Source organism: Polyodon spathula, chromosome 2 (assembly GCF_017654505.1).
Source record: "Polyodon spathula isolate WHYD16114869_AA chromosome 2, ASM1765450v1, whole genome shotgun sequence".
NCBI classification, from domain to species: domain Eukaryota; kingdom Metazoa; phylum Chordata; class Actinopteri; order Acipenseriformes; family Polyodontidae; genus Polyodon; species Polyodon spathula.
The window spans coordinates 74584893-74598950 of NC_054535.1; the positions used below are offsets into that span (position 1 = coordinate 74584893).

At 37.9% G+C, this 14058-nt stretch overlaps 2 protein-coding genes across 3 annotated transcripts; one reads left to right on the top strand and one right to left on the bottom strand.

Moving 5' to 3' along the window:
- The first annotated feature begins 999 nt into the window (after positions 1-999).
- On the top strand, positions 1000-9092 carry LOC121300690 (pyridoxal phosphate phosphatase-like). The gene is made up of 2 exons (XM_041229369.1): positions 1000-1683; positions 5540-9092. The coding sequence occupies exons 1-2, from the start codon at positions 1083-1085 to the stop codon at positions 5863-5865; spliced, it is 927 nt and encodes a 308-aa protein (XP_041085303.1). The 5' UTR covers positions 1000-1082; the 3' UTR covers positions 5866-9092.
- Positions 9093-10338: 1246 nt separating this feature from the next.
- On the bottom strand, positions 10339-14038 carry LOC121300724 (28S ribosomal protein S36, mitochondrial-like). 2 transcript variants are annotated; one of them, XM_041229462.1, is made up of 5 exons: positions 13903-14038; positions 13482-13635; positions 12872-12935; positions 12062-12297; positions 10339-11306 (listed from the first exon to the last, which is right to left on the bottom strand). In XM_041229462.1, the coding sequence occupies exons 2-5, from the start codon at positions 13518-13520 to the stop codon at positions 11289-11291; spliced, it is 357 nt and encodes a 118-aa protein (XP_041085396.1). In that variant the 5' UTR covers positions 13521-13635; positions 13903-14038; the 3' UTR covers positions 10339-11288. The 2 variants fall into 2 exon arrangements, with proteins under 2 accessions (XP_041085396.1, XP_041085405.1); XM_041229471.1 differs by having other exon boundaries at positions 12062-12285; positions 13903-14037.
- Between the last annotated feature and the right edge of the window lie 20 nt (positions 14039-14058).

Genomic DNA, 14058 nt, shown 5'->3' on the forward strand with positions numbered 1-14058 from the left:
TTATGATTACATGAAAATCATTGTTCAAAAAATTCTGCCTGTCACACAATACCACTCAGTTTCATTGCAAAACTGGCTAAATTAGTGATGATGATGCTCTTGAGAGCCACAGAGAAAACAATAGATTGTTATCAAAGTTGATGCAATTGATGTTAAATTAGGATAACCCCTTCTCAAGACCAGTATGATACAATTTTAGTCATTTACATGATTTACTGTGAGGAAAACAGAAAATATAATTACAATAAATATACTAGACAGTGGCAGAATAGAGTATTCTAAACAAACAGAATAATATATTTAAACAGCACTGTTTAAGCTAACAAGTTAACTCTGTTATATAGATATTGTGGAAATAAAGAATGACTCCCAATTTGTAGCAGCCAGAAAATGTTCTTTTAAAAATAGCAGTACATGACAATTGCCATAAGATGGCACCATGTAGTAGGCTATATACAACAATCACGATTGCAATTGATTAACGTTGCACCATTTGATTGTATTTATATTTCTCAACGTGGCCAATCAATTGCTGTAGCGATTTGCAGGTCCTCTTGTGTTGTGTTTGCTGCTGCTACCCCTGGAAGAGAAAACAGACAATGACAGGGATCTACGGTAATTAGACGCGCGAGTGCTTTAAAGTAATATTACCATTTAATCACACTGTTCGAGTGTGTGCACTATAGGGAACATGTGGAAGAGTTTAATTTGAACCATAAGTCAGATCAAACCAAAAGAAAATGTAAATAAATAAACGAAATACAAAAAACATAAATTAAAAACATCATAAAGCCCACCTGTGGGAATGCAATCCTGTGAACAAAACGCAAAAATGTTCTTAGGGTATAAGCGTTTTCTGCACATAGGCCATAATTCAATTTGTCACGCAGATTTGATAGATAATGTCTGAACACAGAAAGAGAATACTTCCCGGGGTCATACAGGAGCGGAAAAAACAACAGGCTCTATTATTGCACTAAGGTTTATGAATCAGTCCAAAACAGCACGGAACGCCCTCGTCTGACAGTGACGTCATTTTAAAGCACCGTATCTCTCTCACACACACACACAGAGTCAGTAATATGGCAGGTGCATTGAGAAGTAGGGGTTGCATAAAGATCCGAGGTCCGCAACTAAGAGATCTATTGGATTCAAAATGCAACATACTGTTCGATTGCGATGGGGTCATCTGGGAAGGAGAAAAAGCCATCCCTGGTGCTATAGACGTGGTAAGCTTACTGAAAAACCAAGGGAAAAATGTGTTCTTCGTTACCAACAATTGCACCAGGCCTAGGGACAGCTACGTGCAGAAGTTTACGAGGTTGGGTTTTACTGATGTACAAAAGAGGGATATTTTTAGCTCGGCATACTGCTCTGCAGTTTACTTGAGGGATTTTGCAAACCTGAAAGGCAAGGTGTACGTTATCGGAGGAGACGGGGTTTATAAAGAGCTCAGGGAAGCCGGGGTGCCCTTTGTGGAAAGTGAACCGGAGACCCCTGGTATGACGATATCCGACTGCCCGCTCCATACTGATGTCAAGGCGGTTCTGGTTGCATACGATGAAGATTTTAATTTTCTGAAGCTAGCTAAAGCATGTTGCTACTTGCGGGACTCAGAGTGTCTGTTTATTGCTTCGGATCCAGACCCCTGGCATCCAGTTAGAGGTGGAAGAGTTACCCCTGGTAAGTTGAGAATGCATGTCGACACTGTACATAAAATAACGTCTTCTGAATTAACGTTGCATCAGGTATTGTTTCAATTAGTAGTATAATATATATAAATAATAGAGAATTTATATATTTACACACACACACACACAGTGCCTATAGCAAGTCTACACCCCCTTTCAAAATGTTCACATTTTGTTGCCTTATAGCCTGGAATTAAAATGCATTACATTTTTTTTTTTTTTTTTTTTTATCTACACATCCTACCCCACAACTTCCAAGTGAAAAAAATATTCTACAAATTTGTAGAAAATGTAGTTAAAAATAAAAACTGAAATAGCTTGGTTGGATTTAATAGCAATCCTAAATTAGCTCAGGCGTAACCAATCACCTTCAAAATCACATACCAAGTTAAGTGTCTTCCACCTGTGTTAAATTGTAGTGATTCACATGATTTCAGGATAAATTCAGCAGTTCCTGTAGGTTCCCTCTGATGGGTAGTGCATTTCAAAGCAAAGACTCAACCATGAGCACCAAGGTGCTTTCAAAAGAACTCCAGGACAAAGTTGTTGAAAGGCACAGATCAGGGGATGGGTATAAAATAATATCAAATTATTTTACCCTGCCTAGATCGGGCCGTCCCGCTAAACTGGATGACGAGTAAGGACACTGATCAGAGATGCTACCAGAAGGCCAATAGCCATTACAAGGAAGCCAGTACTCAAGAAAGCCCATCTTGAATTCTGTTTGAAGTATGCAAAAAACACTCAGGAGACAACTAAAATTGAACTTTTTGGCCTAAATACAAAGCGTTCTTTGGTGCAAACCCAACACAGCGCATCACCCAAAGAACACCATCCCTACTATGAAGCATGGTGGTGGCAGCATCATGTTATGGGGATGTTTCTCATCGGAAGGGACTGGGGTATTTGTCAGGACAGAAGGGAAAATGAATGGAGCAAAGTACAGAGAAGTCCTTGAGGAAAACCTGCTGCCCTCTGCAAGAAAGCTCAAACTGGGACAGAAGTTCATCTTTCAGCATAACACTGAATCCAATCGAAAATATGTGGCATGACTTGAAGATTGCTGTTCATCAGTGCTCCCCAAGGAACTTGACAGAGCTTGAACAGTTTTGTATAGAAGAATGGTCAAATATTGCCAAATCTAGGTGTGCAAAGTTGGTAGAGACCTATCCCAACAGACTCACAGCTGTAATTGCTGCCAAAGGTGCTTCCACCAAGTATTTACTCAGGGGGGTGGAGACTTATCCATTTATGATATTTCAGTTTTGTATTTTTAATATATAATTTGTTTTCTCAATAAAACCTTTTTTTCCCCTTAACAGTGTGGATTATGGTGTGTAGATAAGTGGAAAAAAATCCTTGTTTAAATGCATGAAACTCTGAGGCACTGACACAACAAAATGTGAAAAAAGTTCAAGGGGGTGTAGACTAGACTATATATATATATATATATATATATATATATATATATATATATATATATATATATACACACACACACACACACACATCCCAAACACACCTACACATTGTGGTGTAGTCAAATCAGGGTTGCCAACCTTGTTGTTTTGTTTTTACTGACATACAGATTTACAGTTGCCTTTTATGAACTGACATCATTTAAAAAATATATAGAAACAAAATAAATAAAAATACATTGTAAAATAGTCTGTGTAATTACATTTCTTTAGGTCTTATTTACTTATGTCATACATGGACACATTTGCAGACTGAATCGTTGGTCTGAAACTGGTGCTGTTTTTAACAGCAGTCTTAATTATCAGAATTCTATTCAGAATGTCTGTAGATAATTGACATGTTTTTACAAGGTTCATCGGAGAGAAAAAAAAGTGATCTAATTCTTTAGTTCCGTGTGGCAAAGTCAACATATGGCATGTGTAGGAAACGTGGCTCACCACAATTTTGTGCCAGTTTTCATCAGCTGCCAGATCCCCATACATTCCATCTAGGCTATCCAGCATATTTCCAATAAGTTGGACGGCGTCTCCCGTGCTCGCTATGCTTTGTTTACTTACTTGGTTGAAGAAGGCGTCTACTAATTACAGCACAGTGTTGTAAATTGGTATTCTTTACACTGCCATCACAGAAGGTGTAGGTATGTGTCATGCGATATGATTGGGAAAACCACAAGCAATCCAAAATATAGCATGTTTATTTCAATTTAAAATCACAGAAATGTTTTTATTTATTTATGTTTTAGTATTAAAATACTGACTGGCCATTATGGATGTGTGGCAACCTTATGCCAAATGTAGATTAATGTGGCTGACTTCTTTCTCAATTGCCGATACAGCAAAGGCAGTGAGCTTTCCTTGCTTTACTGCTGATCGGAGGCGGTTTTTGACACGCTTCGTTAAAGAAAATGCTCTTTCTCTGATTGTAAGTGAACACAAGTGAGATTCACTGCCTGGTTTGAAATGTCAGTGAGTGAAATTCTTCCAGTTTGCGTGCAATTCTGTATCTGGGCCCTGGGCAGGTGCCTATTTTGCCTATGCGTTAATCCGGCCCTGTATATACATGCAAATTGTTTATATTTATGACCGCACCAAAGTGGCCACAACTTCTTCTTAAAAAAAAAAAAAAAATCACGATCAGGTGCTCAGTGTTTGGTATTTCAGTTGAGTTAAAATTGCCAAAATGAGTTGATTAAAATTATAAATTGCCATTTGAAAATACATGATTTTATTTACCGCAAGAACAGAGAAAGATACGACCATGCCCCGCTTGAGTAATGAAGATCGCCTGGTTGCTATCGCCATGATTGAAGGCGGCCTGTCTGCGAGAGAAGTTGCCTGGAGAATCAGATGTTCAACAATCAGCTGACTAGTCCAGGAAAACCAGGAAACTGGCCCTGTGAGGGACAGGCCACATTCTGGAAGGCAGAGGGTCTCCACACCGGCCCAGGACCATTATGCTGACTGTTGCGTTGTTCAAGCCAACCAGTGGGGCAGTGGAATTGTGATGATGTAGGGAGGAATCTTCTTTAACACAAGACCACACAGTGCTAGGATTACAATTGCACGACTTCAAGAAAACAATGTCGAGGTCTTGTGGTGGCCAGCTTTTTCTCCTGACCTGAGTCCAATAGAACATCTGTGGGACCAAATCGTCCGTACCATCCACAGGAGACGATCACAACCAGCCAACCTTCGCCAGCTGGCTGCAGCTGCACAGGAAGAGTCGTGGAACATCCCTCAGCAGTCTGGCCAGAGGCTGATCAGGTCTGCGTCAATGCTGCCAGGATTGTGTTAATTCCCAGGGAGGTCATAGCCGATACTAACTTTGTAAGGTTTTCATTCTGACAGTGTGTCACGTTTCATACTGAAAACTTATCATGATTCTGTATTTTTGTTCACATATTTTCTGTGATTTTGTTTGATATCTATGTTTAAAATATTTGATTAAATCTATTAGACCTGAGTGTTGCATGTCTTTTGTGCATCAGTGTGTGTGTGTATATATAGAGTGCCTATAGAAAGTCTACACCACCTTTTTTCACATTGTGATTGGGCAGTGCTTCAATTTTCATGCATTTAAATGAGGATTTTTTTTCCCACTTATCTACACACCATACTCCACACTGTTAAAGGGAGAAAAGGTTTTTGTTGAGAAAAAGATTATATATTAAAAATGCAAAACTGAAAGATCATAATTGGATAAGTCTTTGCAGGTCTAGAATGTTATAGTAAATGGACCTCTCAGTATAGTTTACAATACAAACAAAGCTTGCTATTGTTTCGTTTGGCATTCCTTTAATAAAGGTCACTGCGAGACGGAGAGGGGAGTTTGATGGCTTCAGTGCCTCTTTAACCTTTTTGTTCATACAGGTTCTGGAAGTCTCACCGCTGCCTTGGAGACTGCCACGAACAGAAAGGCCATTGTAATAGGGAAGCCGAGCAGGTTCATGTTTGAGTGCATCACCAGTCAGTGTGGAGCGGACGCCGCTCAGTCTCTCATGGTCGGCGACCGCCTGGAAACAGACATCCTGTTTGGGACAAATTGCGGCCTTTCAACTGTGCTCACCCTGACCGGGGTGTCCAAGATTGAAGAAGCCCAGGCCAACCTGGAAAGTGACTGTCCAGAGAAGCAGAATGCGGTACCAGATTATGTTGTGGACAGCATTGGTGACTTTTTACTCGCACTGAAAGCCTAAACTAAATATTACACTTCACTATTCTACCATTCCAACAACGAAATCTAGAATAAATGGAAACCCAGCTTAACAGTTACATTGTCACTTTCTCTCATCACTGTTTTTTGTCTTTTAACCTCAGTAATACCCTCAAAATCTCAATAAACATGATTCCTTTTAATCTAAGAAATAGAAACGTGCTAGTGGCAGTTTAGTGGTTGAATACAGTTATTTGAGTTGGATTAAACTCTTGTTTTATAAGCCTTTAATTGACTCCTAGTTCTGAAATGAACTCCCTTAAGAAGATATTCCACACGATCCTTCATGAAAAAAAATAAATAAATAAAAATTCTGATCTCTGTATACAGACAGAAAATGTGTATAGAGAAGGAAGCAACCATGCACACATCCTGTAGCACCTTCCTTTGTAATCGTCAGACACCTGGGACCATACATGTCCGCATTGTGCATTACATTAATGTTCCATGTTATACACCAGCCCCCCTGGTTTTCTACAGAGATCAGCTGTTCTGTTCTAATTGGAACACCTGTTCTAAAACCACAGCTACTGATGAAACGCTTCACAGGGACTCTGACAGAAAGTGAAGTCTCACTGAACTACAGCTGTTATTTCAGACAGACAGAAGTAAATAAATGATATGTTTGTTAGCTAACAGTGATAATGGCATTGCTGTGGCGAGAGGCCATGGTTTGAAAACGCGATTTTGAACATTTGTACTATAAAAGGCTAAAAGTCTTGGTCAAGTAATATGCATTATTTTTGTAAGGCATTGATCCCAGATAAATTACAGGAATTCTCACAGCAGTATTAATTCTTTTAAACCCCTGAAACTTCCAAATTGCAGGGAACGGTGTTACCTTTTACTCTGGCTGGGTGTCGACAGGGGAGGGGGAATCTATTGCATGTACAGAACGTGAAGAAGAAAATATATATCATCCCTGAAATGAATGTCTGATCCTAGACACACAAAAATCAATTGCATTTGTAACAAAGTCATTTTATTTTGTAAGTTTTGCTTGTGGGGGGCGGATGGACGACTGACTATCTTTTGATATATGAAAAAAACATTATGAAAAAATCCTCAGTGTGTTTTTTTTTCATATTTTGTATTGTTTTTATCATAACTCTTCTTACTGTAATGGAGTTGTAGGAGAGCTTTTGTGACATTGCTTGATGCATGTTTCTTCCACAGTTCCATGAGCACTGCTTTATGTCTAGTATTCCCTTTTATTAAAATTAAGGAAATTGTTTTACACAATACACAGTTTAACACTGCACTATTAAAACCTTGAGTAAAAAACTAAATTCAGCTTGGATTAGAACAGCTTTTCCTGACACCTCAGTCTTACCTTGATTGTAAATGGATTGATGACTGTTCTGTGTTCATGTATTTCATGCCGTTCAGTTGTACTTGTACCCCTAGTTGCCAGGAAATGCCACACCTTTTAATGTGTTTAGTATGAATGTCCTCACCAAGCACTGTACTGCCTGCTGCAACATTGTTTTTGTATCAATATTGCTGAGCATTACAGATATTTTTTTTTTTTTTTTTTTTTTGTGATATCATTTTGGCCTGTGATGTCATGTAGTTTGCATTTGCAAAGTATAATTGAATGTTTTGTATCTGGAAAAGCTGTCTGGTCTTTTTTCTTTCTTCTCCAGTTTAAGCTGTATGCAGTTTGTTGCTATTGTTTGTTTGGGTAAAACAAATAATTAAAGTACATGTGATTTTTTTTTTTTTTTAATGTTTCGTGTAACTGATTAGTTTGTTATGTAGCTAGCATCCCTGGGAGCTATTCTGTACGCTCCCTCCACACAATGGAAGTCAGTTCTGGTGGTGATGGCAAGACAGCAGAGCAGACAGACTTTCTAACTTTTTTGATTATAAACCATGTACGGCAAATAAACTTTTAACTTATAGTAGAGGGCTGATAGAAGGTGCTTGGTTGGCAGATGTTTACTTATCCCAGAAAATGTACAAATTCCCACCAGCAAGTAACAACAATTTACATTTAAACTCCGTACAGCCATTGGATTAAGAATCCTAATATGTCTGCCAAATTCAGCGGAAGGAGGGTGGGTGTGTTTGCTGTGCTGTGCTGCTATAAACCTGCCTAAGAGAAGTGCATTCCAGGCAGCACTGCATCAGCCAAGATAAACCATATCAGTATATTAAAGTGTACTGGCAGACATAGCAAGGCTTGTGAATAAAGCCTGGACTTTCCTGCTGAAGATCTATTGGTTATTTCGTGTTTTATTTTATTGTAATGCTGTTCCCACGTTTTACGCTTTGAATGCAAAACCATGGTTTGTGTGTTTTCAGGGCGATACAATAATAATAATAATAATAATAATAATAATTAATAAACAAACTTGTCCATAAATAGTTTACAAAAACACCGGAGGTTTCATTCTACACTATAATACGTGCTGCATGAATTGCTTGAAAATTCTGTGGCAGCTTTCTTTTCTGATAGACACATTCTGGAAATCTGCGTGTACATTCTGCTGCGTTTGCAGTTTACGTATACATTCAGTTGCTGACTTGCATTTCAAAAGCACAGCAGTCTTTATTTTAAAAGACGCAAGAAAGAAACCTGCGTGTTTACCCTGACATTTTACTTTCAAACAAAAAAAAAAGCACTGCATGTGTTAATTTACTCATAAATAATCCATAAAATGGTTGATACAATAAAGAGGTCACGTGAATACAGTAGAATAGGTCTGGGATTCTATTTGCAGAATAATTAACCCATTTACCAAAAGTGTGTTCTACATTGCATACAGTATTGCAGCTGTTTCTGTCCAGTCCTGTGGTTAACCATGTGTGTTCCAGAGCTCCCGTTTTCAGATTTCTTATTACATTACAGCTACGTTATAAGAACCAGTGTTCCAGAACAGCTGACCGTTTAATTTTATTTATTTATTGTTACTTTTGTTACAAGGAAACAATAATAACAGCCCCGGCGCGAAAGGTAATTTACATTTTGAACTGCTGTACCTATATTTTGTTTATTCAATCAATCTTGATGTTGTTGACTTTTTTTTCTTCAACAGGATCAACTGTGAGTAAGGAAAAACTGGTAAGATGTCAGTAAATAGATTTATTTATTTATGTAAATGTAGTGGTAACCGCAAAAATATGTGACACACGACACCTCGCTAGTCGTTGCTAATTCCATAGGGCCACTGTGTCATGACAAATTATGAAATACCAATAAAAAAAACGCACAAATACATTGTTGTTTTCACTCTGTTCACTTGTAATCGCGAAACGAAATCGCCACGTGACTCGTTTAGGACTACAGGGGAGGGGGTCGAAACTTGCCATGACAGCTGCAGTTACGATCCGGGTGGCGTTTACTACCAGAATGACACTTCGCATATTCTGTTGTTTATTGTTATGTTATTGCAGTCAACTGGAGCTCCTGAAGTCCGGTTAAATCACCATAAGACTGATTTGTCAAAACGTAATAATGAAAAACACAATATATGAGTAATTGCAGCAACAACCAAGAACTTGTAACTTGTTTCTGTCAGTGTTTCTACATAGACGCTGGTGTTTTATAGCAATACTGTTTTGGAGCAAAGGTGTGAAACTAAGATTAAACATGGAACAATTAGCTGCCAGTGTTTATGATTCTAATAATCACATACCTGGAAATGCACTTAATAGCTTAGCTGTTCAATAAGGTTATATAGTTAAATCTGAACTGGCCAAAATGTTTGAATAAAAAACCCTTCTCAGAGATGTTTTCTAATGTATTATTTTACATTTTAAGGCGGCCTGGTCAGACCTTGTTGATGAGACAAGTGAGGAAGTGTTTATTGATTCATTTATTTTCAATGTGTATATTTAAAACTTTTGTAAACAAAAACAAAAAAACTGCAACATGTGACACTTTTGAGTGAACAGAGTGCACCTCATTTGATTCACCTTACAAATTGAATCTGATTACTAAACTGTACAGACATTCATAAATGCTACATCGTCCTGTTGCGAGTCAGTTTCAGTCACACTAGGCAATACAACAGATCTCACTCTGATAAGGGCTGATAGTACAGTAAGTGCTTGGTTGGCAGGTGCTTCAGTAGCCAAGACTAGTCATTTTGAAGAACAGACTTTGCCTCAGACTTCGACCCTTAAATTCCTTGAAGGTCTTAAGAGGTGGTACAATCCAGAGAACTGAGCCACTCTGCAGACTTGTCACGACAAACCAGTGTATTCATTTAAAACATTTAACAAGAAATAACAAAAAATGTAATTCAGCTGTACTTTAAGTAAAATTATTATTTTTTAAATCCTTTTTTTTCAAAGGATATGTAAAAGGAAGCATTAACAGCAAAGACCTTGCTCCCATGAACAAGCCAAACGTTGAAGATCTAAATTCTGAATATGTTGTTCGGTTCTTCAATGATGTCGATGGACACAAATCTCAGAGAATGAATAAACAACGAACTAAGAGAGCAGCAAGAGTAGAATATTGGTTTATTAATTCAGTGGACCAGTACGATTATATTGGTGTATTGAAAATATGGATAGATTTTATATTTCAAAATAAACACGACATGTTGCATTACTTAGCTACTACTACATTTGGTTTATATATCAGGGAAAATGCTTAGGCCACCATCAACATCATTGTATATTTAACCTTAATTTCCATTAGAGAAATAGCAGGATAACTAATACCTTGGTAATTACATGTTTTATCACACTTTCCACTTGCTGCATGATTTGGTCAAAGATGAACTTATGGGGGCTCCCGAGTGGTAAAGGCGTTCCGTGTGGAACTATAGCCTGGACGTCACCGGTTCGAGCCCAGGCTATTCCACTGCCGACCATGGACGGGAGTTCCCAGGGGGCGGCGGACAATTGGCCGAGCACTGCCCAGGGGGGAGGGCTAAGGTCAGCCAGTGACCCCTGTAGTCTGAAGTTAAATGAAGGAGACCTGACAGGTGAATCTGAACCTTCAATTTATTCAATACTGGTATTGCAATGCTTAGTAAAATATGCAGTAATGGATGCATTTTGGTTTGGGAAGTACTGTATGTAACTAATCCCCCAATAGTCTAAAGTTGTTGGAAAATGAAACAAACTTACAGTATATGCATAAAATCAAAACCATTAAACATATACAATTGCGGTGTTGTAATTACTTGTAAATCCAGAACAAGTGTGTACTTAAATCCTTTACAGTTTACATTAATGCAAGACAACCTACAAATAATATGTAGGCATAACATTACAGTTTGTTTGCCAAGAATAAAGCATTCTTTATTTCAATATGTTGGCAAAACACCTGATTATCTATTGAAAATCAGCAATCTCAAACAAAAACAAAAAAAAACCAACACTTAGCATCTCAGGAAAATGAGAGATTTCTATAAAGGTGTCGTCCATACGTAGATGAAATCAGTTTCATTCTGGTCCACCGCGCTGTAAAAAAATAAGAACAACAGTTAGAAACAAGGGCTCTGTTCAGACTACTATTGAAAATACACATGCATTAAGGATTACTGCATAACGTGTATTTGACATTTTCGGTCCTGCCCTTTCAAGAAAGGGCACATGATGAACGAAGGGAAAGTAAAAACATGGAAATCTTAGGAAAAGCACTGTTGCAGGGCTTCTGGGAGTCAGAGTCCTTGTAAATGGAAAGGAAGTCAAATATATGAGAGCGCGGGTCATTTTTTTTGTTCATCAATTGCTTGAGAAAACATGATAAAAAATGAATACACAGCAACCATTATGTATGATTCTTTCATATAGATTTAGTTGGTTCTAACTTCTCCAGTAATATTTAGCTGTAGAGGAGTCTGAAAAACTACTAAAACGAAAACGAATATATATATACATATATATGTGTGTGTGTGTGTGTGTGTCTGTGTGATGCATCAGTAATTCCCCTTTTAAAACCTTTTGCTCTACAGACTTTATTTTTAATTTCATCATTTTGGTCTTAAATATATCAAACTTCAGAAAATATTGTACCTTCAACAACTTAAGCGCTACCATTTAAAAGGGATATATAGGAATTAAAGGATCTATTTTGAAAAGGGATGTGCCGACGTAAATATTGTTGTGTTGATCCTTTAAAAAAATGCCCCTGGCAGAATAATAATACAAAATTGTTCCATCAAAATTAAAAAAAAAAATTAAAAAAAACACAGAAAGGGACTGTGAACACCCACCTGAATATAAGCCATTTCTTCTTCCGTCATCGTCGTCCTCCTGTATCTGTGAGGAAGGGCTCTCACTGAGCTTGCCGTGTCGGGGGGGCCTGGTAACCAACAAAGTGACGCTGAGCTTGGAGGACCTGGTGGTCTGGATACAGACCCTACTGCCGACTGTGCCATCTGGGTCCCGGTGGACTGTGGTGAGGAGGTCATTATCATTGTTTTTAGTGCTTCCTGCACTGAAACAAAAACTACCACATATTAGCACATGCCTGAAAACCACCTTTCTTAGCTAACATGCAAGTGTAAACAGGCCAGGCCAAGTCACTGTGGCCACATAGCAGAGCAATAAGGGGTCTAATCACAGCACATATCTGGGTCTGATTTCATTTGTATTTGCATTATAAAAATATTCATTCGGTCACTGTAGTTCCAGGTTTTATAGTGCCATCACACAAGCACTGCTGCTGTTGCACTACAGCTAGAAATCCAGAGCACAACGTTGTAGAGTAAATAATATGCTTTCCTGAATTTAAGTTCATCTTTTTTCATTATACTGACCCCTGCTGGTCTGCTGAAACTAAAACAGTTTATTTTGTCTTAGTACCTTAAGATTTTCTGTCCCTTTGTCGGTGCTTTTTTTTTTTTTTTTTTTTTTTTTTTTTTGAAAAAAGGAAACGTTTAAATTACTTCAAAGTCCATCTATTCAAGTGTAATAATCAAGACAATAAATTTTAGCTCTCGGTAGCATACGTGTATATTCAAATACAAAGGTTGGTTAAAAAAAAAAAAAAAAAAAAACCTCATTAAAATATTTAGACTTACCATTAGGCCTCGGGCTGCCAAGTCTATCAGGGAATTTTATTAAAGGCGCATGAGGTTTCACAGCCTAGAAGAACGGCAAAATATCGATAGCATCAGAGCACACACAAAGTCAAAGGTTAAAAAGACGAGATAAGCTTCAGGAATGTCCATATCCATTTTTATCACAACTGTAAAACTATATACATATGTCTATGTTCGTCAATGCAGTGTCCTTTTCGTTTTGTATGATAAATATGAACATTTGTCGAATTTTCTGCCAGTCTTTGTAAGATTTCCACTACACTGCAGACATGATTTAGCACGTATATTTCTTTACTGACGATCCCATTGTCATCACCGCATACTAGGAAAAAGGGACATTAGCAAACATTTAGACCGATATTTACTTAGACATCTACCGCTGCAATCTGACTAAATGTGTAGAAAAATTAATTTAACCTTGCGTCAAGACTTGATTTGCAATCGGTATTCCACAGATCTCCAATTCTTACATTGGCAATCGAACAGACAAGGGTACAGCATCAATGACACCAATGTCTTCATCATAACTGTCAATTAAAAAAAATCCCAGATTTGAATGTTTCAACATTTCAAGTTGTATATTATTTACCTGTACTACCCTACTGGCAGCTGCCATTTTGCTCCCCATGTTGACCTTTTCAAGTGTGTGCTTCCGGGAACTAAAGCAAGCGAACTTTAGATGCAGTTAGATTATTATCTGGAGGTGGCGCTTCTTCCTTTGCTATGGCGACTTCCAAACCTTTCTAAGGAAACGAGACAAAAGGACCATCAACTGCAAAATACTACTAATGAAAATGCTTTTCTTGCAATAAGTTCAAAATTATTTTATGATGATCAGCGGGTGGTGCATTGTGATATCCCGAGTGACAATGGCCTCAGCAGTGTTGTGATTTACCAGTTTTTAACGCCCAGGGTGTACACTTTCTCAGTAATGTCATAGACCCCGTTTAGAGTACTGTTAATAATATAGGATTTACAGCTCAGTGGTCATAGCTGAACCACAAGCGTACCTTAATCAATATGCTTATAAAATATCCTCATCTTCTGCAAATCTGTTCGACTATTCGCCTGTGCAAACGTTTCTTTTTTGTGCGGCTAAATTATTATTTTGTGTGAACAATGTAAGAATTTTATTCGAAAAGTGAATAACGATTTCTCTTCGATCC

Coding starts and splice junctions, on each gene's coding strand:
- LOC121300690 (XM_041229369.1), top strand. CDS start 1,083: ATGGCAGGTGCATTGAGAAGTAGGGGTTGCATAAAGATCCGAGGTCCG. Junction 1,684..5,539: donor AGGTGGAAGAGTTACCCCTG/GTAAGTTGAGAA, acceptor TTGTTCATACAG/GTTCTGGAAGTCTCACCGCT.
- LOC121300724 (XM_041229462.1), bottom strand. CDS start 13,520: ATGGGGAGCAAAATGGCAGCTGCCAGTAGGGTAGTACAG. Junction 12,936..13,481: donor CTGCCAGTAGGGTAGTACAG/GTAAATAATATA, acceptor CCGTTCTTCTAG/GCTGTGAAACCTCATGCGCC. Junction 12,298..12,871: donor TGGCAGCCCGAGGCCTAATG/GTAAGTCTAAAT, acceptor AATATGTGGTAG/TTTTTGTTTCAGTGCAGGAA.